The sequence below is a fragment of the Vulpes vulpes genome, chromosome 5 (assembly GCF_048418805.1).
Source record: "Vulpes vulpes isolate BD-2025 chromosome 5, VulVul3, whole genome shotgun sequence".
Lineage (NCBI taxonomy): Eukaryota > Metazoa > Chordata > Mammalia > Carnivora > Canidae > Vulpes > Vulpes vulpes.
The window spans coordinates 3627944-3653194 of record NC_132784.1 but is presented as its reverse complement, the minus strand read 5'-3'; the positions used below and the strand labels follow the sequence as shown (position 1 = coordinate 3653194).

Genomic DNA, 25251 nt, shown 5'->3' with positions numbered 1-25251 from the left:
GGTGCCACCATTCTCTGATGCCCAGCTCCCTGGGCCACCACTGCCTGAGAACACGTTGACCGCTTGAGAGAGAGGGGCTGGCTCTGTCCAGGCAGGAGGGGTAAGATGGGGGCAGGGAGGGGGCAGGGACTGGGCCCCAGTGGGTCTGGACACTCTAGAGCAAGAGCTCCTGGAGGGCAGGGCTCAGTGGCTCCTCCCCAGGGCCCGGAGGTAGCACTGTGGCCACTAGTGTGTACCAAACCCCAGCCGGAAAGAGGGAGCTTGGCCTGGCCCTTGGCAGCAGAGCATGGCCCGAGGGTCTGAGTCCCGTAAGGGTCCCCAGGACCTACCTTACTCATCTCCTTGTGGAAGTTCTCCTCCAGGCCTGCAATGCTCTGAAACGTGTTGACATAGAAACCTACCCGGCTACGGGAGGAGGAAGGGCAGTGAACACAGGTCAGGGCAGGCAGCCCAGGTGAGCCGCACACACACGGATACACCTCCACCCTCACCAGAGACACACCGTGGGAGGGCATGGGGCACTAGGCACATGAGACACCTTGGGCAGCCTCAGGAGGGAGGCCGAGGCTCTCAGCCCCACTGCCTCCCGAGACTCACCTGTTCCACAGGGATGGCAGCTCTTCCTGCAGATCCACGTTCATCTCCTCAAACACTTTCTGGGCTTTGATGAGCTCCTCCTCTGCCTGAGGGGCAGGACTGGTCATTCCCCTCTGCTCGGCCTCGGCCTCGGCCCCAGCTTAGGCCTAGCCAAGTCTACCCCACGAGACCTGCTCCCCCTAACCTCCCACCCCATGTGCTAGGACCAGGGCTCTGGACATAATGGGGGTGGACCAGATGAGGATGCTCAGGGGGACTTCCCCACGTAGCTCCTTGTTCACCTATAGCCAGGTCTGTAGAATCTGCTACAGGAAGGGGAAAGCAGAGAGCACCCATGGCCAAAGGAAGAGCCCCACCTCCTATCAGGCCCAGATGAGCCAAGAGGGAGATGAGCAGGGCACAAGAAGGCTTGAGACAAGGGGCCCGGGAGCCAGGGCACCAGAAGGGGGCAGAGGCAAAGCCCAGCCCCAGGCCCAGCCCCAGCCCAGCAGGGACCCTGCCCACTTACAACTGAACCCCTCCAGGCTGAGTGTTGTCTACTGCCCAGCCCCCTTGGCCTTGGCCTTGCTGTCCCTGCCTGAAGACCCCTTTCTCAAAGCCAGTCCCACTCAGCCTCAGCCTCCTCCCTATAGGATATGGCAGCAGTATGTCCTATCCCTCCCCCTCTTTCCTCTGTGACCTGTCCCCACCAGCTGGAAGCCAGAGGCAGCAGATCAGACACATCCAGGAAAGACGGGGAAGGATAGGGAGAGGGCAAGGCCAGGGGAGGACGGAGCTAGGCTGTCGGGCAGGACGCCTGTGCTCACCCCCAAAGCCCTCACCCTACCCCTACCCAGGCTGGCCCAGCACCCTCTGGGCCTACTCGCACCCACCAACAGGTGTCGCTAAGGCCCCATCTCACCACTGAAGACTAGGGACTAAGACCTCAGGCCCCAGGAAAGGCTGGCAGTGAGTCACAGAGAAGGGGCTCAGCTAGCTCATTTGGAGGGTGCTGCTGGAAACAGTGACTCAGTGGGTGACTTGGAATCAGGGTCTGAGTCACAACCCAGGAACGTGGCAGGCCCCTCCCTGGAGAACACTTCCTGCCTTCCTGCCAGCAGCCTTACATTTTCAGGCCTTCTGGCAAAGGCAGCCAACCGGCCAGAACTCCAAACTGCCACAAAGCCCACGATTTCCCCAGCCCACCCAGCTGTCCTGTCTGACTTCAGGCACCAGGTCAGCCCCAGGCAGCCTCGTATCCCAGCTGTTCCTGGCCAGCCCAACCTCAGTGGTGGGGGCGGGGCTAGAGGAGAGAGGCGCCACCTGACTCCTAACTACAATCACCTTCAGGTTGTTGGAACTTGCTAGAGTGAACATAAGCTCCTTGCCTAACTTTTTAAAATCTAATTTAAAAATTAAAGGTAGAAAAGGAAGAAAAAAGTAAAAGAAAATAAAAAAAAAAGAAACGTCTGTGAACATGCATGTCTTGGGCAGCTCCTGAGGAGGATCAGACCCAGCAGGCCATCCCTGCCTTACCCCACTGGGCATCCCAGTACTGACTGGAGGCCACTAACATGAGTCTGTAGCACCCACAGAATCAGTGACTCTCACAGATGGAACCACAAGTGTGGGCACTGTCCGACCCAACTGCCAAGGGTCTGGCTCAAGGCTCATGTTCCCCAGAAACCTGCTTTGGTCCAGCTGCCGTACCCCAGAGACCACTTCATAATGGCGATTCAGCCACTGCCCCGTGATGCTGGTCCTAACCCCTCAAATGAACATCAGTGACAATGACAGTGACAATGGCATAGCAGCTCACGGCTATAGGCCAAGCCTGATTCTCGAGCCCAGCAATGCTGCAAAGAACAGAGTAGCTCAGGTTTCAGCTTTCCTGGAACTCAGGCTCTGTTCATTATTCCCTTTGGATCACATTCTTCATGTTCTGGCTGTTTCAGGAGGACCTGAGGTGGTAGGAAGTGGGGGGAGAGCTGTCCATTGTTGGAGCCCCAGTGGCTTGGCGACATGCTGATGGACACATAGAGCAGAGGCCAAAACCAGCCTGCTTATAATGCCCAGGGCACAGGATCCTGCAGGCAGGTTTTAGGGGACTGTGACCAGTGCAAAGAGCAGTTTAGAACAAGCCCAGGGGATATGTGGTGCTGATCAGCTTGAGAGATCACAGCTTCACCAGGTCACACTCTCTCCCCAAAGTCAAGTCTGCCAGCAGGGCAGTGCGAGGACCCTAACACCCCAGCTCACAGCCAGCCAGCTGCCCATGGGAACTCAGAAGGCTCCCCAGCTTCCAGCCAGGTGGGAGGCAGGGTGGGAGCAGAAAGACGATATATGCCAATAAAAATTGGGTCCAAATGGGAAAGCCAATTTGGCCGAAAGGCCAAACATCTGCAGTCCAACATCCAAAAAATGAGATCATGTGCTTTAGCCTCCCTAGTGGCTCCCCTGAGGTGCGGGTGTGGGGCCCTCCCAGCAGGATCCCTCACCCACATCCATCTCAGGAGTCCCAAAACAGCCATAGGCATTACCTACCAGCTTCACAGTCTCTCAGGGGCAACAAAAATTTTCACCTGGTCTCTCACCAAACCCATTTCAGGGAAAATTATGCAGAAACCCTAGCTTTGGGTCAATGGCCCCATCCTCCAGCCAGAAGTCCTGAACTCTACAGGCAGGGCTGGTGCTCCAGTCTCTAGCTCCTCCTTCACCTCCCGCACACCATCTCCCCCAGACCTTGGAGATCCAGGGTCACCCCAGCCTCAGAGTGGGGCTGCACAAACTCTAAAGTCAGCTCATAACTTTGGCCTAAAAGAAATCAGGCAGCAAGTCAGGTAAGAAATTGGGCCGTGAGCCCATGCTGAGCCCAGAGCTCCCCCACCACAGGCATTCAACACATGTGGGTTGAAAGTGATGAAATCAGGAGATGGCCTAGAAGAAAAAGGAGCAGCCGCCCCAAGAGAAACCCAACCTTGTGGGTCAGGGCCCCGCTGTCCACCCGTACCTCAGGACCATGATGGGGCACTAGCGTCCTATCAGTTTCACTGGAGACCATGAGGCCACCTCTCCAGGAGTGTATCTGGTGATCCCTGGCCACACTGCTCACCCAGAACCCAGCCCATCCCAAGGGCAGAGAAGAGTGTATGGCCAGGGTGTTAGATCAATCAGGAGTACAAAGAGCCTCCTCTGAGAAGCCCTCTGGCACCACTGTGGTGAACAGTCTGCCCTTTATGGAACTCCCGACGAGCAGACCCTCTAGGCCCCAGGTCTCAGCATCCCAGCCATGCTTGAAGAGCTCAGCCAGAGTTCCCCGTCCAAGAGCACCACGAGGGCCCACAGGTCCCAAGGGTCCCTATGAGCTGAAGATTCTGCCTCTCTGAGCAGCTTTGTCTCTTCAGTAAATTCTGGACAGCCCCACAGCTTGTATGAGGCTTGAAGGACAACACGTGTCAGGACAGGAGCCCTCCTGAGAGGACAAGTGGCTCGGAGGCTTTCCTGTGTTCCCAGAGGCTAGGATTTCAGAGAGTCTCAGGACTCCAGAGACCGAGGCACAAAGCAACAGACCAGGACCCACCCCTGCTTAACGGGGGCCCCAAGCCTCTCTCAGCCCCCCCTCATTTGGCCTCGGGTCTCTTCCAAAGCAGGAGCTCTCTCAGCAGAGACACCTGAAAACGGCCCTGCCCCCCAACCCAGGAAAGAGACTGAGCCCTCCCCCACCCTGGGCAACGCAAGACAGGCGCCCAGCGCCAAGGACAGGACCACAGACCAGAAGGCGCCAGCACGTGCAAGGTTAGATGCCAGTGTCACCTGATTTCGGAGCAGGTTAGTTTGAGCTACGAGATGAGCCTGCAGTTTGCCTTGGCACCACTGGGGAGCGGCTTTCTCAAGCAGCGAGACAGGCTGGGGGTGGGGAGAGGAGGTCAAGGCGAAGGAGAGTGGAGAAACAGGAGGGAGATGGGGAGAGAGAAACAGAGACACAGATATTACACGAGTCCAAGTCCAAACGTCCCAAATGCAGTGACAGACAAGCCGGTCACCCCTCCAGGGGGCCAGCCCCCAGCAGGTAAGGCCCTTGAGGCTAAGAGGATTAACGGGATTCCTGGGTAAGGGGCGGAGAAGGGGTGAACTCCAACTGCAAAGCAAAATGTAAGAATGTTAGCAGGGACAGTGGGCTCAGCAAGCTTGGTCCTGCCACGCGGCGGGGTGGGGAGGGGATCCACGCGGCCCCTCACTGCGAACAGTGTGACCAGCCCAAGCCCTGTGCCCTCTGGCTTGTTCCAGCAGAGACAGGGTCACATCAGATCCCATGACAGAACTGCACTCAGAGCATGCCAGGTCGGGTGGGGCTGTTCCAGTTAAACCCAAGCCAGGCCTGTTCTCATCCTGGAAAGTGGCCGCAGAGCAGGGTGGAGGGCCCAGGGCCCAGGGCAAGCACCAGACGGTGGGTGGGCGGTGCGCCTTCAGCCAGCGGCTCACAGGGGCCGTTCCCCGAGCCCGCTCTGCTACCTGGGCACATCACCCGCGGTACACCCACCTGCAAGGGGGCTGAGGACTCCAGCCACAGGGGAGCAGCGATAACCCACAGGGCAAAGGGGTACAGTGGGCACAGCACAGAGGAAGGTCCCTACCCCTCTGAAGGCCCTCCCCCAGCCCCGCCCCCCAGCTCTTACCTTGGCAATCTTGGCTTCATCCTTCTTTTTGGCGGTTTGGAGGGACTCATAATGGTGCCGGGCACTGTCATAGTCCACCAGCTTCCGCCCTCGCTTGGCAATGCGTGACTGGAAGACACGGAGGTGGGAGAGGGGGGCTGAACAGGGCCTGGCACCCAGGCTGAGATGTCGACCCAGGCTGGGCTCAGAGAAACTGGGTTGTGGGCACTGGGAACTGGATAAAGCCGAAGGGCCAGGGCAGCTGACCCAGGCTCAAGAAGCGCATCTGATGCAGGCTTGAAACAGGCTCCCACATGTCTGGTGGCCAAGAGCTTGCCCCTTCCAGGCAGCCCGTGCCCTCAGGAGTCCTTTCTTATACAGAGGCCAAACCAGTTCCTTCAATACTCAGCCACGTTTGCCAGTGCCCACCAGCCAGTATTGTTCGGGACAAGCCTCTTCCCTGGCCTGGCCCTCGGCTCCTGGACCCCAGGCTTCTCTTCTCCAGGCTACCACCATCAGCCTCCCTTGCACACTCCCCATCAGGCATCTTGAGGAGCCCAAGGCACCTGCACTGGGTGGACACAGTGCAGCATTGAGCCAGACCCCCAGTGTACAAGAACTAGCATCACAGTCACCACCTGGCCTCAACAACTCTACTTCCATGTCTGAAGCACCTGGGCCCATCGGCTGCAGGGGAGGGCACCCATTAGGCACACGTGCTTAGGCTTTACATCCCCTTAAAATATCTTATATGACCCTATAGTCACTCCACAGTGACGCAGCCATGCAGACATACATGCACCATGGGGTCTCTTCCTACAGTCTGGAGACCCAAAGGTACAGGGCCCCAGAGCTCTCTGCTCAGAAAGGCTCAGGTTGGGGGGCTGGTCTCAGAGGGAGCAGCCCTGGAGGGATGAATTGCCAGTGCCTGAGCCAGCCCTCGGCTGACCCCTTCCCCCCATCCCGCTGTCCCTGCTTCAACTCCAGTGCACAGGCTATCAAGCCAGAACAGGACAGATCTACAGAGTGCCTCTCACCTTGATGTCAGGGAACTGGCCCAGGTATGTGTCCATAGTCAACAGCGCCTGGTCCACCAGCTTCTGGTGGTAATCCAGCCAGAGGAGGTCGTTGTTCTGAAGGAGGTGAGAGCTCATGAGTATACAGCCAGGGGGGACTGGGCCACACCCAGTCCCCAGCTCTCTCCCCCCCAGAGACCTGGGGTCCACTTGAGCCCCGCTGCTTCCCAGCACAGAAGCTTCTCAGAACCTCGGGTTCCTTGGCTGTAAAGTAGAGGTGATAATTCCTGCCCTATAGCCTCTCCCAGGGCAACTATAAGGAACAGATAAGCCCAGGGTTGGTAGGGTCAGGAAGGGGAGGTGACTTGCCCAAGGGCACACAGCCTGTGAATGCCCAAAAACCAGATGGGCTTGTCCAAGAGGGTGAGGCAGGGCAGGATGGGCCAGCAGCTGAGACCAGAGGGTCCTCTGGGAAGGACGGAGGTCGCCTGCCTCACGCTCACCTCAGCTATCTTGTTTGCTTCATCCCTGCCAGGCCAGTCGGGCTCGTACACCTCCTGCAGACATTCATTCAGTTTCTTGGAGGCTTCGTGCATGGCTGTGGGGCAGAAGGGCCATGCTGCAGCCAGGGCCATGGGGGACGAAGACGGGGCAGGAGGGCCCAGGGGGTATGTGGTCCCCAATGCCAGCGTTCACCCCTCCACCACAAACCCTGGTCTCCATCCCAGCTCTGCACCCATCAGCTTTAGGTGGGGCAAAGGCCCCTCAGTGTCCCATGAAGCCCACCTACCCAGACCAGGTCTGCCCAGGAGCCTGCCTGCCCCTTACCCTTGACTGAGGCCAGGTAGGTCCGGAGGTCCTTCTGTAGGCGAGTGCCCTCAGTCTGCAACGAGAAAGACAAGGCCAGGGTGAGGGCCTACTTGTACATGACCCTGTCCTTCCTGTACTCTCAGGTGGACAAACGCAGGCTGCTCCCAGTAGCCACCACAGATCAGCTGTCCTCATCAGGGCGCTGGCAAGACTAGAGAAGACAAGACATGTGCAACAGCTCCTGGGCACAGCCTGGCCCGGAGCGCCCCTCAGAGCACAGCAGCTACTGCCTCTCTTGCCACGAACATGCACTAAGCATCCAGCACTTCTCAGCACCATCCCTGCCTCAGGAGCCAAGGGATATTCATCCAGAGATTGTCAGCACCTGTCTCTTCCAGGAAGTTCTCAGCCCTATAAGGAAGGTAGGAAAATAGTGGGCCCCACACACACCCTAAGTAACACACTGGGGGCGCAGGCTGGATGACACACATGTACAGTGGGATGGGCATACGCCAGGTCTGCCCTCAGGCAACCACGGGCCAGGTGGCCAATGAGCACAGGACACAGGACTAGAACACCCTGCCCCAAAAGCTTAGGCCAGCAGGCTCCCAGTGCATCATGCCAGGGACAGAGGATGGCCTGCAGAGGAGGCTGCAGAAGGTGGAAGGGAATTGCTTAGCCAGGCTGCAGAGAAGTGAGCAGTGCATGCCCAGAACTCTCAGGACACTGGCCCAGCCAAGAGGGAGGATTTGGACGTAGGAAGAAAAGATTGGCCAGGGGACTGGGCCAAACGGTGAAGGCCCTGAGCTCGGGAGGTAGCCCCAGGGACTTGCTGAGACAGCAGGACCAGCAGAAAGGATGGACCCACGGGCAAAGCCTCAGTCCCTCTGTGTTATCAATACCATACAAGGCAGGAATCGGAAAACTGAGCCCCAGGTGAGAGAGGGGGTAAAAAGGCTGAGATAACAGGTGATAGAGGAGACCACCAATGGTGAGACCCTGGAGTTTCCAGAAGCCATGTGCAGAGGGGGACAGAGCACACACAGGCTCTGGGGTTATGAAGACCCACTCTCTAGCTCTGACCCTCACTAGACCTGTGGCCCTAAGCACGTGACTGAACCTCTCTCTTCATCTGTCAGCTGGGGTGAATGACTCCCACGGCAGACCACAGCCTAGTGTGTGCTCAGGGAACAGCACAAGTGAGCCAGCCCAGGCCCCTGGCCTTGCAGGCCAGTTTCAGGAGATGAGCTTTATGCTGAGGACGGTGATGTGAGGCAGTAGGGGGACATGAGGAGAGAGGGCTTCTGGACGTCAAAGGATGGCAGTGCCAGAGGCTGACTTCTACAGGGGAGGAGCACCCTCCTGGTGTCTCCCTGCCTAATGCTCTCACATCCTTATTTTAGATCCCCTTGCCCTTGCCCTTGCCCTGGTGGAGGGCCAGGCAGACACAGACCCAGCAAGCAGCCGAGGTCCCACTCCTGGCCCGCCTGGTGCCTCTGCAGGAGAAAGGCGGTCTCCACTCCAGCTGAGGGCAAGCAGGGACACACCAGCCTTCTGGGCTCACCCCAGGTACCCTCAAACCTCTCCTGTACCCCCCATCATCAGACTCTCCCTCCTCACAGCCAGGGCCTGCTCCTCCTCTCCCAGTGTCCTCAGAGCATCACACACCAGCTGTCCGCCGGGGCTGGCTCTTTCCCTGCACGTCTCTCTAGCATCACTGTCCTCACCTGATAAATGAGGGAGCACAGAGGTTCAGGGACTTGCCCAGTGTTACACAGACTGGTAGAACTGGTGGGACTCCCCACAGCCCCTGTTTATGATGATGAATGCTTCCAGAAGACAGTAGAGGTGTTGTGCAGGGAGGGTTTCAGGGCAGTGCATAAGATGTATAATTAGAAAGAAAGGAAAAAAAAAAAAAAAAACAGGCGGTGGCGGAAAGGAAAAAAAAAACCCTCTCCAAAATTCCTTCAATCCCCACAGACCACAGAGCAGCCTATAGAACCGTGACCACACAGAATTCTGAGGAACCTCAAAGTTTAAGGCCTACTGATTAGAGATTAAAGGAAGAAACAAAGGCCAATCCCCAGCATCCAGACCTCTCTGGAATTCCATCAGGGATCGGATGTGGACCGTGTAGGCCTGGGAATGAGGAAGGGCCTGTCCTACTCTTTCAGTGATAGAGATGAGGCCTCAAACATGTTCATGACGTGATGCTATCACATTCATCTGATGCCACAGAATCTTCCAAACTTGGTTTCCCTTCCTGCCAACCGTCCGTCACCTCACTCCCCTCCCCACCATCCTCTGAGCGCCCGTCTACACTGCACCCCGAGGAACGGGTCTCCCGTGGGGCGGGTTTCTGTGCTTGCCCAGGCCTCAGGCCGTACCAGGGCCCCTTGTGCCTCGCAAACAAGGCCACACTGTGAGCCGGCACACTGGACACAGACGAGCGAGGGGCCGCGCAGGGCTCTGCCTCACTCATGTGCCAACTGCAGCTGGGCCCCTCAGCCCAACTCCCGAGTCAGTGCCTAGGATCAGACATAGCCCTGCCCCACGCAGCTGCCTCCTGCAGGGCAGCATCCAGGCGGCCAACACAGAAGCTGTGTGTTTGCTCCAAGCCGGCTCCCTGGGCACCCCCACCCAAATAAGGCGCCCGAAAGAAAACTCTCTGGAGGTTCCTGGGGCTTTAACACACTCCTAGCAGAGCAACTAGGGGAAAACTAAAGTTCTGGAGCACAGCCTGGCCTGGACTCAGGGGTCTGGAAGGATACCACAACCCAATACCAACACTTAGTATCACTCCACGGAGGTGGTTTGGCCAGCACCCCACATCCTTGCCCTACATCCCCTCAGAGGGTGCTCCCTGCCTCCTCTGCCATCATGGTCTGAAGCCCCAAGCCCCCATCTTCCCAGTGGGCGTAGGGGCAGGAACATCCCTCCCGCATGGACTCCCTCTGGCTATAGCTGACTCTTGCCCCTCTGCAGTCGATTCCAGAGGATGTTCACTCAATAGCCAGGGATGCCCTCTGTGAGCGGGCAGGCCCTAAGAACAGGACAGAATCAGACCCGGCCCACATCAGCAACAGACAAGCCAGCAGCAGTAATGTCCCGGGGGGAAGAGCCTGGCTCACACCTCCCTCGCACTGCCCCACAGCTCACCACCCTGGATCCTCTGAGGGGGCCAAGCTCTGTTTCTCAGTGCAGGGCAGGAGAGCCAAGGCTAGTGCTGGGGGCGGCCGGGAAGGGCTATGAAACCCAGCCCTGTGAGAGCCGGTGACAGCTGGCTCCCCCAGGCGCCGTTCCAGCTGCAGAGGCATCATGGGCACCTTCAGTGCTCTTGGAGGCCTTGGACATGAATGAGGAGTAGGGAAAGACCTGGTCCTTCCCAGCCCCAAGTCTGGGCCTATGTGGCCCTCTCCTAGCACGGCAAAGACCCTGACTCTACCCTCCAGCCCTCCTTCCTATTTCCCTTGGTCTATGCCCCGAGCCAGAGCTCCCTCTTCCAGGAAGTCTTCTGTGACCTTGCCAGCCCACACCAGCCCCTTCTCCCAGCTCGCTTACTCCACAAATTCAGCTCTTGACATTTTCTACCTGGCAGCCACACTTCCATTTTGCACAAGCTCCCTAAGGCCAAAGGCCACCCCCACTCACCAGCTGCTTGTTGAAATTCTGGACACACTGTTCAAACTGCTCATCCTTTGTCTCATCCGCCTTCCCCAGTTTCTGGAGGACCTGCCAAGGCAGCAAGAGAAGGGAAGTGTTACCATGAGAAAGAGGGTGGCCAAACCAAAAGTGCCCAGTCACCAATACCACAGATGGCTCCCACCCAGCCAGGATCCTGGAGGCCCTCAGCCAGTATAATGCAGCCCAGGGCACTGGGACCATCAGAAGGTCTCCTGGCTGCTGTAATCCCCCGAAGCAACCTCGAGTCCATCAAGTCTTGAGACCTCCTCATTGTCTATCCGGGGCTTGCCCATTGGCCAAGCAGAGGAGTTCAGGTCAGGCTTGCTGCAGTAACTGAAACCAGGAGAGGGGGGCTCCGAAGACAGCTTGAAGGGTCAAGTGCCCCTCCTTGTTGATCTCACATTGCACCCCTGAGGGTTCCACCCCAACTCCGGCAGCTAAAAAGTGAGCTGAGCACAAGGGCAGCCAGGTAGGACAGCCCCACCTCCCTACATGACTCCATTTCCTGGGTCCAAGACTCATGAAGACCAGAGGGAGGAGCAGAGCAGCCCTGGGCTGGGAGGTAATCACCCCAGGACACAGAGGGCACCAAGAGGAGGCAGGGATCAGGCTCTTAGTGTCACTAGGAGCCAGCTCGCAATCTGCATAGATTCTCAGATGTGACCTTTTCCAGCCACCCTGCTTCCTTCTCTACGGCTCAGCAGACCATACTGGGCCCACTCTTGGCGTGCGTGTGCACACGTGCACACACACACACACACACACACACACGGGCTCATGGACACCTGCTCTGCTCCCAACTAGAAATCTCAGAGGTGGACTCTCCCTCTGATTAGTCCCAACTGTGCTTTCTCAGCTGTGTGGGGGGAGCGGGAGAGGAGGGCACAGGTGGGGAGATGGTTGGGTAGAGACAGAGAGACCCCGAGGCCAGAAGAGAGAGAAAGGCCTAGAAGAAGGAGGAGCTGGATCAGAAGCCTGAGAGGAAGTATGATGAAAGAGAGAGGAGGTGGAGGCAAGGAGGGGTGAGGGCAGCAGGGGAGTAGGAGGGTGGGGAAAGAGAAAGATGAGAGATCGGGTGCAGAGAGGGGAAGCTGAGGCAGACATGGGGTGGGTTTGCAGGAAGAGAGGGTGGCAGAGACCAAACTGGAGACAGTGATCCCCCACCTGGAGCACTCCACAGGAAGCAGGAGCATGACACCGAGGTGCTCAGCAGAGGCACTGGCCGAAACCCAAAAAGAATGAGGAAAGGGGGCAGTGGGTGGGGGTGGCAGGTGGAGGGAAAAGTGGTGGATCCTTCCCAGCCCTGACTGGCTCTAGGAGGGCCTATCCTGCCCTGTCAGCTCTCAGACCTTCTCTTGGCGTGGGGTACATTTGGCCACGTCACCAGGTGCCCTCTCCATACACGGCCATGGGCACCTCTGCTGGGACAGCAGACATCAATCAGACATGGATCCAGCCAGACAGAGGGAAGCACATGGCACTGTGGGGGCCTGGGCAATCAGGAAAGGTTTCCTGGGGGAGGTTGCAGCTCAAGTGGCAGAGAGAGCATGCAGCAAGGTGAGAAGACCAGGGAGATGAGGTATGTTCCCAGGGAACTTCTTTTTTTTTTTTTCATAAAGATTTTATTTATGTATTCATGAGAGACAGGGAGAGAGAGAGGCAGAGACACAGGCAGAGGGAGAAGCAGGCTCCACGCAGCGAGCCTGACACGGGACTCGATCCCGGGTCTCCAGGATCACACCCTAGGCCAAAGGCGGTGCTAAACCGCTGAGCCACCTGGGTTGCCCTTACCAGGGAATTTCGAATAGCTCAAGGGGGGGGGGGGGTGGCAGGAGGAGCAGGGGTAGGGGTGGGAGAGCAGCCCACCAACAACTTTGTGCTATAATGGTCACAACACAGTCTATTGGGCAAGTGCACCTGCAGGCCAAGGGCTGACACTGAGGTGAGAGGCGAAGAGCAAAATAAAACCACTGCGAGCAAGAGAATTAGCACTTCCCACCAGCCACGGGCCCCCACACCTCCCCCTTGACAACCATACCCAGCTGGTCCCATGGAAACAGGGTGGAGCTGTGGGGGTGCCTGGCCCACTCTGCACTGAGCTTGAGTAGGTGACTCACCCCTATCAGACGCCAGCCCCTTGGCCCCACCACCTCCAAAGACAGAAATGGAACACCAGGTGGGAAAGAACTTCCAGAAGTCAACAGAGGCTAATGGATGGAGCAAGAGGCTCCCAGCAAGGTCAAGGCCTGGTCACCCCTCAAGATAGGAGGACTGGGAAAGTGGCCCTGTCTACCCCTTTCCTCTCTTCTCCCCAAGGAGATGGACTCTATTGGCCAAAGGTCCCTCATCTCTGTCCTGCCACCAGAGCTCCGGAGGGCTCTAGGCCCCAGATTTGCACCCAGACATGCACACCCGACCTCAGTTCCCCAATTGGGCTCTGTGCTCCACCCAGACAGCTGAAGCCACCAGGGAGATAGATGTTCAGGCCAGCCACAGTGAGCTGTGTCAGGCAGTGAAAAGAGAAAAGGGACTTTCTCTCTGAGCCTCAAATGCATTGTCTGGAAAATAAAGAGAACATCAGCACCCACCTCAAGGCTTGTGTCTGCAAAATATGTCTCCATACCTGGCATACTCGAGTAGCAACAACAATCTCCTAAAAAGCCTTCACGGCAGCTTTCCCACGATGGGGAGCCAGGCCCGACCCCAACGAAACCCCATGCCAGGTCTAGTGTGACAGCATCCGGACGACAGTGCACACATACTAGACGTATACGCGTGGGCCAGTGTGCACACAGTCAACTCCTCCAAAACTGCTCAGATTACACCTCCGTGAAGCTGGCCCCGCCCTCTCTCTCCCCCACCCCATCCCACTTAGGACCAGGCCCTATTTTCCTCACTGCTGCACCGTGTGCCCAAGCGTCTGCCTCTAGCTCTGCCCCAGCCACATGAACAGCCTGAGGCCAGAGACCTCAGCTCCTGCACAGGGCTGGGCCCAGGGCAGACACACAATTTGCTCTTGGTGGCTGCTGACTAACGTAGGCCGTGAGCTCTGAGGACGGCGTCCAGAGCTGGAAGAAAACATCCTATCTCTCAGGCTAAGCATCGTCTTACCCTCTTACGTCACCCTTAGAACCAGGGTTAGACTAGCCCTCACATGAACCTGGGGTCTGGGCTTGGGCAAGGCCGCCTGGCTCCAGTGGTCCCGGGCCTGAGGAGGCGGCACGCCGGGAAGCGAGCGGCACAGGAAGGCAGGCCAGGCTCCCAGCTCACGTGACCTCAGGTTAACCGCTGACCCTCTCCACACCTCAAACAGCAACCACCGCAGCGGCCAAGGTTTGAGAAAAGGCCCGGGGAGTGCATGCTGGCCTTGGCCCCATTAATCTTCACTGTCCCCACCCCGATGCTATAGATGACAGAAGGAGGGCACACGGCCTGGGTCCTGACCTCAAGGTGCTGCGGGAGTGGCTCTAAGAGGGAAAAACAAGCTGGGCGTGCCTGCCTCAGGACAGGGACCAGGACGAAATTTGGTCCAGTAAAACCCCACAGCCTCCTGCTACCGGCTTCTGTTTTTCTACCTTCTGGAACTGGAACTCCTGCCACGGCCCAGCCACTGGGTAAGAGGCCTTTACGACCAGCTACTGGGGAGCTCAGACCATGGCCAATCCTGTCCCTACCACCTAAAAGCTATTCAGCCAAGCCTTCATCTGTCCCCATCCCCAGGAGATGCCCCAAGGCTACTCTCTGGCCCCCACCGGCTTCACCTGGGTCTCACACACACACACACACACACACACACACACACACACACTCAGTCCTCTACTCACCAAGAGGGAGGCCATAGCCACGGCCATGGGCCTTAGGGGCACAGGTGCTCCACCCGTTCAACACAAGGTTAGTGGGGCCTCCTCATGCCAAGGTCACACATGGACCCTGAGAGCGGCAGGGGGACTCTGGGTGTCCAGAGAGGCCTGCTCCCCAGGGGCTCAGAGAATGTGGGAGTTAACCAAAGTGGTTTTAAAAGATGAGCAGGAGTTAGGTAGGCAGGAGGGCCTGGTGGCAGAGGCAAGATTCCCACTGTCTGTCCAGGGTTATGTGCGGGGAGAGCCCCAGACCCTCTGGTGTCACACGTCTCCCTTTGTAACAAACACAGGGAGCCTTTCTGATGATGGGACAGGCCCTGCCACACCTTGGTGTTAGCCCGGGGGGAGGGGGGGGCATGGGGACAGTTCAGCAGCCCAAGGGCCAGCAGACCAGAAAGCCTCATCAGTGCTACCGCCTCTCCTCAACACATCATCAGCCCAGCCAGAGAGCAGTGGAGGGGACATGCCTCCGAAGGGGCAGTCCAGGGCAGGGCAGGGAGGACAGTTCTGCAGCTGGTGGCAGAAACAAACCTCCTTTTGACAACATCCACTGTTCAGCCTCACTGAGCCTGGGCTGTGAACCAGGCCAGCAGCCCCCCCTGCGCAGGGCAGGAGGCTCACCAGGGCTCAGGGGGAGCTCGGGAGGAAGGAGATGCCCTTCCAGCCCCTCTGCTGTGACCTCTCACAGCCCAGAGCATCCCACTCCCGCCAGCGTGGGGGCGTGGGGTGTCCTGCCAAACCCTCACTTCTCCTCCTCCCAGGCAGCGAATGGCCCCCTGGGGCAAGACACATGTGCCTCTGCACAGCCATGCTTGCGTGACCACCAACCCAAGCGACAGGAAGGCCCTTTGGGGCCAGTCTTCCTTGAACCAGGAGCAGTTTATCGCTTACTTCTCAACAAGCGCGGAACAAAGCAATTTACAGACACCAAGCGCTCTCCTACAGGTGCGCGTCTCCACCTCCACGTGACAGGTGGCAGGTGAGTACAGATAAATCAGGACACACAGCCTAAGGCTTTACAGTCCGGAGTCAACTCTGAGCTTCTCGCTGCTTCCAATCTCCAAAACTGGAGGAGGGGCACCTGGTAGCCCTCAGCCAGCACCCAGGCCGGCCCAGCAGATAAAGTGTAGATAAGCACATCTGCAGACCCTCACTCACTCAACTGACACTGGGTGGCCCTGCTTAGAGCCCTGAACTCACGGCAATCCCCTCCAGGGGGCTCTAACCCCTCCTTCCTCCAGAGAGCGGTGGGTTCCCTTGCACTGGGGGGGCACACGCTCACATCTGAATGGCATGGCACAGGGCAGGAATAAATGCTTTCTAGAACCCAAGGCTGGGCTAGGGAGAAGAGGGACGCCAAGGGGCCCAAGAGGGAAGCCCAAGGAAGGCAGGGCCCGTGTTCCCAATCAGCCCTGGTCCCTAAGCTCAGGGCCAGGCAGGAAAGCTGGGGGTTCCTCCAACGGCTACAGCGCCCCTGGTCATGGCTGCAGCAGAAGCATCTCACAGAGCCAGCCAGCCAAGACGGGGACGACCCGCACCTCAGTCCAAGGATCCCCGAACCCCAACACACACACGCACACACACACACACACACACACACACACACACACGAGGTGGGGAGGGGCTTCACCCAGCCCCCCTCCAAGGACCCACCCCCCAGCTGCTGAGACCCACTCTCAAACCTTCACCTTCCTCATCATCTCCTGCCAGCACCTGTCCAGTTGCTGCCTCTGTCAGGGTTGGTGGAGAAGTGAGCTGTGCCCCAGGGGGCGGGGGCTGGGTGTTGCCACCTCACTGCTTCCTCCCAGGAGAGCTTGTGGTTGGTGGGACCACAGCAACAGGATGCACATCCTCACACCTCGCACAGAGGCTCCCATACAGGCAGGACAGGCAGACAGACAGACAGACATATGGGCAGGCAGGTGTCAGGGCAGGTTTTCCCAAAGATTGCTCAGCACACACAGCTGGGCCCTGTTCTGAGGGAGACCCCCTAAGAGGGGAAAGGCCAGAGCAGCCCCCTCCCCGAAGGCAGACATACCAGTGTGGCAGATTCTCTCCACCCTGCCCACGGGCCTCTGGGTTTCTGGCTCACCCCCTGTCCCCCTGGGGCTTTCTTTCTGAGACCAGCTCTGGCTGCCTCCTTCTCCACCATGCTAGGGAGCTCCACAGGCACTGCAGAGCCCTGTGCGTCCTGTTACTATGCCGCAGGGCCCCTCAACCTGTGTGATGGGCTCGGACGCTAGTGGCCTGAGCCTGCTCCCACACTACTCTAAGACCCTCTGGCAACCCAGGAGATGGGCAGGACGCCAGCAGCACCCACAAGAGAGGACAGAAGGGGGGCCCCAGCCCACCACTCACTGCCACGTTGCCCGTGCCCCGAGAGCCAGCCATTTCTCCAAGCGGCCCTGGCTGTCTTCAGGGGGGGATGTGTTCATGGTACCGGGTATACTTTCTCCTGAGTATCTCACTTATCTTTAGGTCCCATCCTGAGCCACATATTCTTACCCTCACTTAAGAGATAAGAAAAGTGAGGCTGAAGACATTAAGCAATTCAGCCTCAGGGCCAAGAAGGAGCAAAGCCCGGACTTTGCGGCTCTGTGGTGGCCATGAGCAAGTGTGGCTCAGATCTCATCTGCTGTGGCAAATGAGCTAGGCCTCTGGGTCCACCACTCTATCCCAGCCGAGGCCACACTGCCCATGGGCTGCTCCACGGGGGGTGCTGAGGCGGCAGAGGTTAACGGGTTCCAACAAGTGAGTCTGACCTGGGATACCCCGCCAGCCTCGCTGAGCCTCTCTCGCCTGTGCTGCAGGCTGAGCCCCTGGCCCAGGACCCTCCTCCCTGGCCCCGTCTTCTGAAGTGGGTGTCTGGTACTCTCACTAAATGAGAAAGGAGACCGAAGTAAAGAGTGCTGAGATAGCCCGTCACCTGGCCAAGGCTAGATCCAGGGCTCCTGATTCTTGGGTCCTTTCTCCTGGGTGTCACTCTTAGGGTATGGCCCCTGCACCTGGACAAAAGGAAGTAGCTTCATCTTCTCAGCTAGCACCCCGGCCCCGAAGAGTCTGCCCCTCCGTCCACAGAGCCCTGTGAACCCGCTCACTGAGCAATCAGGCGGCTCTGCCTTCAGACCAGGCAGCAGGGCTTCACCCAAAGGCCCAGGGTCCCCCAGTGGCCAGTTTTCCCTGGTCAGTGGCCCCAGAGCTGCTGCCATGCCTCTGGGTTGGGCAGGGACCAAGGGGAGACGGGGAGGAACAGGGGCCTGCCCTCTCTGGGAAGGCGCCTGGCCCTGCTCCAAGCCAGCTCTGGCCAGCAGCAGGGGAAACCAACGGGGTCCTGCCTAGGGGCAGAGCCCAGGGCCCCAGAAAGCGAGTCCAGAAGACACAGCAGGGCAGCCCTTCGCCCTCTGCAGTGCCAGGCTTTTCCTTACGACTTCCCAAAGGCTCAGAGACTTTTGAAGAAAGATAAATGTTGAAACACGAGCCTTGGGCAAGAGCCAGAACAGCATTCCACTCGGAGGCAAGAATGCTCCCCAGCACCAAGGCCCCCCACGCCACGGCCACGCACAGGCAGGAGGCCCACCCAGTCCCCGCGTGTTCACGTGCTGATGCCCGTGTCTGTGCACACACTCACACACACTTCCTGGTGGGGCTCCTACCCACCACCCTTGTGTCCCCCCCGCACGGCAGGAAGGCAGCGGGCAACACAAGGAGGCCACAGAGCCAGGCAAAAGGCAGAGCAGACGCCAGGAGGTGCTGTGCAGGGAGAACCCAAAATGAGGAAGGGGAAACAGAGAGAAAACCAGAGAAAGGGAAACCAACGGTACTGAGAGCTCGGGCTGGGCTCTAGCCAAGGAAGCGCCCGGCAGCCCCAGGCAGGTGGGTCTCAGGGAGAACAGAAGAGCCTACACACACACACACACACACACACACACACACACACACACACACACTTCTCCTCCCAAAGACAAGGTTGGCCAAGGAAGGCAGGGCCCGTGGTCCAATCAGCCCTAGTCCCTAAGCTCAGGGCCAGGCAGGAAAGCTGGGGGTTCCTCCAACGGCTACAGCGCCCCTGGTCCCTTCTCTTGGTCTCTCTGCAGTCTCCTATTAGGAACCCTATTTCCACAGGGTGGCTGCGAGGTGGTGGCAGGAGAGGCTGGCATCCGACGTCCCGCCTTCCTCCCGGGGGAAAGATACTGCCAGCTCCCCCTCATGCTCAAGAGGGTTCCCTCACCGCCAGACCCCAGCCCAGCCAGGGTCCCCGAAGGCTCCAGCCAAGCGCACTGCAACAGCCCCTCCTTCTGAGCTCCACCAAGATCACACCAAGGCATGAGCCCAGGGACCCATGTCCAAGGACCCTCCCTGCGGGAGGCCCACCACTTCTCAAACTTCCCCTTCCGTTTGGCTCACACAAGCAGGACATCCTGAGGTGGGGACTGTGGTCTCACGTTACAGATGAAAGAACTCATCTTCTGAGGCTCAGAGAGGTCACTCGGCTGATGAGTGGCAGAGTCAGGCCCGCAAACCTGACGGACTCCAGCGTGGAATTCTGCAGTAGGGAGTCCGGACGGGCAGCGGTCACAGGCATCGCGGAGGTTTTACTGCAAAGATGACTCTGCTGCTGCCCCATCTTGCTGCATCCCAAAAATCTAACTGGTAAAGAAAGCACGTTTGAAGGGGCGCCCGGCTGGCTTCGTCGGTTAAACATCCAACTCTTGATTTCGCCTCAGATCCCGATCTCAGGGTTGTGAGATTAAGCTCCACGCTGGGCATGGTGCCCGCTTAGGATTCTCTCTCTCCCTCTCCCTTTGTCCCTCTCTCTCTCTCCCCCTCTCTAAGAAAAAAAAAAAAGGCACTTTGTGACATAACCAACATATAAAGACAGATTGTGTAGCAGAATGCAAAGTTTGCAAAGATTTTTGCAATGAAATAGAAAACTAAAAAAACATTTCCAAGGTTCCAACTGGCCAACTGAGGCTGGGCTGAGCACTACTCCGCCCTCAGCCCCCGCACACCCCACTCTCCCAACCCAGGAAGTTCCTCACTTCACCCCACCGCCACTTGGTGATCTTTTTTTTTTTTTTAGCAAGTCCTCGTGTTCTGGAAGTCACTGTCCCCTGACACCAGTCCACAAAGACTCATCATCTTTTTCTGTGGGTTCCTGGTAAGATCCGCTGACTGGCTAAGGAAGCCAACTGGCCTTGCTCGGGAGACGGTCACTCTAAAATTACCTCCTTCCTCTTTTAGCGATTTTCCCTTTCCTTTATGAAACACTGGTGAGAGTAAAGAGTGATGTTTGGTTTTCTTTTTTACATCCTTAACTGGATATATATAAACTTGGCCACCACCGATATCAGCCCACAATGCCTTGAAATGTGACTTGCTGGTCAAAAGTCAGAGTGCAGAAGCTTCTGTGGCCCCCATCAATCCATCAGTCCCAGGGCTGGAAGCCTAACCCCTGAGACAGTGGGGGGCTGGGGGGCTGTTCCTCCTCCATACCCATCTCTCCAGGTGGGAGCAAAGGCCTCCCCCCACAGAGGACTGCAGGCCAGAAAGCCTGTCCCCCTCTCCCTACCCTTTCCCTTCCCAGGAGGCCTGAAATTCCAGTCTGTTCAGCAGATAAGCCTGTGGCCAGAGGCCAGGGTAAGACCACCCAGAGCCCAGGGGAGCAGAGGCAGCAGAGGTGAATATCGGGATGAGGAAGGGGTTAGGGAGAGTCCAGAAGGGCCCAGCTGAGCTGGGGGAGCAGGGGTGAGGTGGAAGCCACAGAACAGCAGCAGTCACTCATCTAAAGACACCCGAAAGGTTTACAAGTGTCTCCAAAGCCCAGGGGAAGAGGGAGGTGATCCATAGACAAGGAAACTGAGGCTGAAAGCCTGTGATCTCAGGGCCACATCAGCCAAAAGGAGGTTTAGGCTGAAAGAAGCACTGGACCCCCAAGACAGTGCTGGAGGGGCCAGGCTTGGGGCAGGCTCCCCTCCTCTCAGGGGCCACCCACCAGGCTGAGCCCTCCCTAGTCAGAATCAGGCTTCCACAGCAGAATCAGGCTTCCCCGTGAGTAGGAGGGCTTCTGGAAAGACCAAAACCACCCCGGCCAAGGCTGGCCACCCTCTCCCACACTCAGAAGCACCTAACTATCCAGACCTCCCCAAATAGCCCTCCACTCCTCCCAACCCACACTCCAGTGGGAGAAAGGAAATTTTTACCAATTTTTCCAGGAGGGCTCAAGCTGCTCCATCCTCGGGACCTTCCACTTGATTTTGCCCGTCTCAAACTATCCACAGTGAGGAGTCCCTACCCCTGGACTCCGGGGGCTGGGAGAGCTGCAGGGGGAGGGGAGACCTCATCTTGGACACCCACCCCCAGCCAGCCACCCCCAAAGCGAGATCCCTGAGCCAACACTCCAAAGAGGAGGCATGGCTGGTGGTAATACAAGTCTTTAAACAAAAATACAGGGACACCTGGATGGCTCAGCGGTTAAGCATCTGCCTTCGGCTCAGGTTGTAATCCCAGAGTGCCAGGATCCAGTCCCACATCAGGCTTCCTGCATGGAGCCTGCTTCTCTCTCTGCCTGTCTCTGCCTCTCTATTTCATAAATAAATAAATAAAATGTTTAAAAATAAACAAACAAAAATACAGCAGTTCACAGACTGGGTGAGGCAAGGGAGGTCCGTTCTTAGGAAATAGCTCAGAGAAGTGACATCTGAGACCTGACGGAGAGAGAGGACAAGCAAGTGCAAAGGCCCTGAGGTGGGAAGAGCAAGGCCAGTGCAAAGGGAAGGTAAGAGGGTGGGGCGAAGGAGGAAGAAGTCCTAAAATACCGGTGCTGAGCACTTCACGTGATTCATCTATCCATCCCCCCCAAATCACAAAGGAATTACTAGTACTTTATCCCAACTTTGCAGATAAAGAAACTGAGGCACTGATTTAAAATCTCCCGGGGCCACACAGCCAGTCAGCAGGGTGGCTGGAATCCAAACCCCAAGGCTGGTTCCAGAGGCCATGTGCTCTAACTACTGCACGAAGTGCCCCGGCAGCCAGGGCCAGACCACAGGGCTTACCCGGAGACCCTGCAACACCCTGGCTTTGAAGCTGTGCGTGAAATAGGAAGCCTCGGGGAGCTCTGATCTGACGCACAGCATTAGAACACCCAGGCTGCTGTGTGGGGACAGACTAAAGAGCAGGGTAAAGCAGGGAGCCCATTTAAAAGTGTCTGTAATGACCCCGGCAGAGCTAAAGGTGGTCTGGCAAGGGCAGGAAATGGTGAGAGGGTCGAATCTGCGGTGACAGAGAGAGGCGAAGGAGACTCCAGAATCTGAGCAACAAGAGGGAAGGAGCAGGCATCACCCGCGACAGGGACAGCTGAGGGTCACGGTAAGTCATGGTGAGGTGCTCAGAAACGTCAGGGAGGGATGTGGAGACACAGCAGCCAGGGCCGACCCCACCATCAGGCTCCTGAATCTCCCCACCTGGGTCTCCTGGGTCTCCTGCCCTGGGACTCCCAGCTCAGCGTGTCTGGCCTGGACAAGCTGCTAAAGGGAAGGGAAGGGAAGGGAGGAAGAGAGGGTGAGAGGAGCCTGTCCCGGCTCCGGGCCTCTCTGCAGTGAGGCCCCATGGCAGAAGGTTCAGGGAGGGGGCCTGCTGTGCAACCCTGGACAGGGGCACACCTGCCTGGGTCCCGAGCCTCATCAGTAAAATGGAGCCGAGACCTCTCCCTCAAGGCAGGATTAAGGATGAAGGATGACTGAGTAGGTAAAGAGGGCCCAGCACAAGAAGCTGGCTGGTCTCCTTTCTGTCCTTTTACCCCATCTTGATCTGGAATTCCTTAGACCCAAGCCAGAAAGTTCAGGCAGCCTCTCCTACCCGGTCCCCACCCTGCCCCACCTCACCCCCCAACCCACACAAGCCTTCCTTGGTGCCTGCCACCGACTGGACCTACTCCCGGTGACTCACTCAGGCTTAAGCACCTGAGGGAGTGGTGGACGGCACACAGCAATCCACCCCACTCCCCTCAGCAGCCCCCCCCACCCCGCAGCTCTGCAGGGACCCTGCAAGCCCCCTCCTTACCCCTGCCGGCCATAAGAGGGGGAAATGCTAGATCCCGCAGAAACCAAACAGCAGCTAAGGCTACAGTTCCTCTTAGGAACAGCAGCCACCACCAAGAGCCCTGACTTTCCTGGCACGGAGCCTGGACTACAGCCCCCTCCACGAAGAGGTCAGGAGAAGGCTCCCAGGAGGGGCCTAGGAGCAACACAGGGCCAAGCCGGCCTCCTGTCATGCCGGGTGGGGCCTGCAGAGGGCAGGAACAATCCCTCACCCTTGGCCCAGCACCCAACACCACCTGTTCCGAGATGTCAGCACAACCACCTCCAGAGCCACTATCCACCCCACCTGTCTCCTCCATGCAAGTGTGGGTGTTATTCTCAGCCCTGGCTCAAGGACGGAGGCCAGCAACGGAGGGGTGGGATCTGCCCCGCCAGCGGGTTGCCTCCCACAGGCCCCTCATTAGCTGCGTCCTTACCTCAGTGGGCGAGCAGCTTGTGTAGAAGAGCAACAAAGCACAGGCCCAGCCCACAGCCCAGCAGGGCACACAGCCGGGGCCAGGAGAAAAGGTGAAGGCCTTGCCAGAACCCACTACCATTTGGACCAAGAAAGGTCAGCCCGGAGCATCCAGTCTCTCCCAAGAAACCCTACTTCCTTAATAATGCCAGCCCACGCTGGCCTTTCACATCACCTCTTCCAGGCAGCCTTCCTCCCCTGACTCCACCCCAGCCACAGGGACTCTCTCACTTGCCCCGACTGATGCCCCTTTGCATACGTCTGTTCCTTTCAGAGAAGTCGGACCTAACCATGCAAACAGGTCATTCATTTGTTTCACCAACTGGAATCCTCCATGTCCACATCTGTGAAACTGTTAACTATTAAAGAGTACTTAGGGGCACCTGGGTGTCTCAGTAGTTGAGCATCTGCCTTTGGCCCAGGGCCTGATCCTGGAGTCCCAGGTCCGAGTCCCACATCAGGCTCCCTGCATGGAGCCTGCTTCTCTCTCTGCCTGTGTCTCTGCCTCTTTCTGTGTGTCTCTCATGAATAAATAAATCAAATACTTTTAAAAATAAAACAAAGAAAAAAAAATAAAAAAAATAAAACAAAGAGTACCTAAAGGAGATAAGATATGGGATATTTTTTCCAAATACAGTATCACCACTATTTTGGCTATCGTTGTTATTTTTGTTACTCAAAGGAGTCAATGCCCACAATCACCTTTCAAGAGTTCCCACCCAGTCTGGCCCAACAAAGTGCAGACAAGTACACACAGCCCAGCAGTCCCGGCCCCCACACTCACTCCCAGGCCCTCATCTGCCTGAGAGCTGTGCTCACCTCCCTGCCTCCGCCCTGGACTGTCCACAAGTCCCCAGGACCTGTAAGGGCACCCCTGTAAGTCCCCAACTTCACAGACAGGGGATCAATGGGTAAGGACCAGCTGGTTGAGTGCTCCCCAGCGCACCAGGGCTAGTTCCACTGCATTTCACTAGTGGAGGCAGGGGGAGATTTGGGAAGGCACTGGAGGGGAAGGGGTATCTGACCACCTGGTAACCCGGTCATCCGGTCGAGAGTGAGAGCTGGGGTAGGGGAAATAAATGGGACCACCATCCATCACATGTCTGCCTCTGGCAGATGGAATGAATATTCAGGGGCCAGGACAGGCTTTTCCAGGCTTCCTTCTGCTGATCCTGCATCCTGTTTTTCTGTGCATCTGGAGGGGGAGGTTAGAGAAAGAGGGTGGGCGAGGGGCAGACTGAAGGGGAAGGCACCTCCCCCCCAAGCTCGGCAGACAGAGGAGGTCAGTGCACAGGAGCAGAGGCCTGGAGGCCTCACTGGCTCGGGAACAGCTCAGGGGAATGATGTGGGGCCACCAGAGGCCTGGCAGGTCAGCACTTTTCAGGTCTCAGTGTCCTACCTCTACCATCAAAGGAGGGAGGTGAGGACCAGGTGAGCAGGAAAGGCCTGTCCTTCTGGGCTTCCCAGGCCTCATGCAGACATCAGCCCTGGAGCCCCTGTCTCACCACCTAAGGAGGGACCCAGGGATCTGGCCCACCCTCCTCCACATAACACATCCAGGCTCCCACCAAAGGCTGTTAACAGCGAGGGCAAGGAAGGGTCGCAGAAACTCCCCAAAATCACAGCAAACCCCAGAACACCTTGCATGCCTGCTGGGGAGGAGTTCATGCCTACCTGCCCTTCTTCCCCTGGAGCCTTCTTACCCAGGAAACACAATTCAACATGAAGGGGAAGCTGAACAGCCAGACAGTTACCAATTCTTTTTAGAAAAAAAAATTTTAAATCATGGTAATGTGCCAAATGAGGCACACAGGAAAGATCAGAGTGGGACAAAGCGTGGGGATGGACACCTCACCCCAGATTCTGAAGGTCAGCCCCTGACCCTCCCATGCTACAGCTCTGGACACTTCTGGATCATCTAAAAGCTGTAAGAGATTCTGTTGCCTGCAGGGAAAGGAGATCAGGGTGAGAGAGCTGAAAGGGTGGGAAGTGAAGGGGGGGTCCATGTTGTCACCCAGCCCCCACCCCATGAGCCCTCTCCAGGAATGCCTCCTCCCTTCCTCCTCGGAGACCTCAGGCTCATTATCTAGATTAGAT

General features: G+C 57.6%; 1 protein-coding gene across 34 annotated transcripts in view; it reads right to left on the bottom strand.

Annotated features, from left to right (window-relative positions):
• The window catches only part of BIN1 (bridging integrator 1), a 52351-nt gene that overhangs the window by 13965 nt on the left and 13135 nt on the right, over positions 1–25251 (bottom strand). For 11 of the 34 annotated variants that reach the window (XM_072757495.1, XM_072757500.1, XM_072757505.1 and 8 more), the window contains exons 1-10: positions 19006–19079; positions 17528–17606; positions 10709–10789; positions 7076–7130; positions 6751–6845; positions 6269–6364; positions 5253–5360; positions 4390–4482; positions 598–683; positions 330–405 (exon numbers count right to left, since the gene is read on the bottom strand). In XM_072757495.1, the coding sequence (XP_072613596.1) occupies positions 330–405; positions 598–683; positions 4390–4482; positions 5253–5360; positions 6269–6364; positions 6751–6845; positions 7076–7130; positions 10709–10789; positions 17528–17606; positions 19006–19064 (828 nt within the window). In that variant the 5' untranslated portion in view covers positions 19065–19079. Of the gene's footprint in view, positions 1–329; positions 406–597; positions 684–4389; positions 4483–5252; positions 5361–6268; positions 6365–6750; positions 6846–7075; positions 7131–10708; positions 10790–16289; positions 16353–17527; positions 17607–19005; positions 19080–25251 lie in introns of those variants that run through there. The other 23 variants (XM_072757502.1, XM_072757513.1, XM_072757518.1 and 20 more) reach the window with 5 other exon arrangements.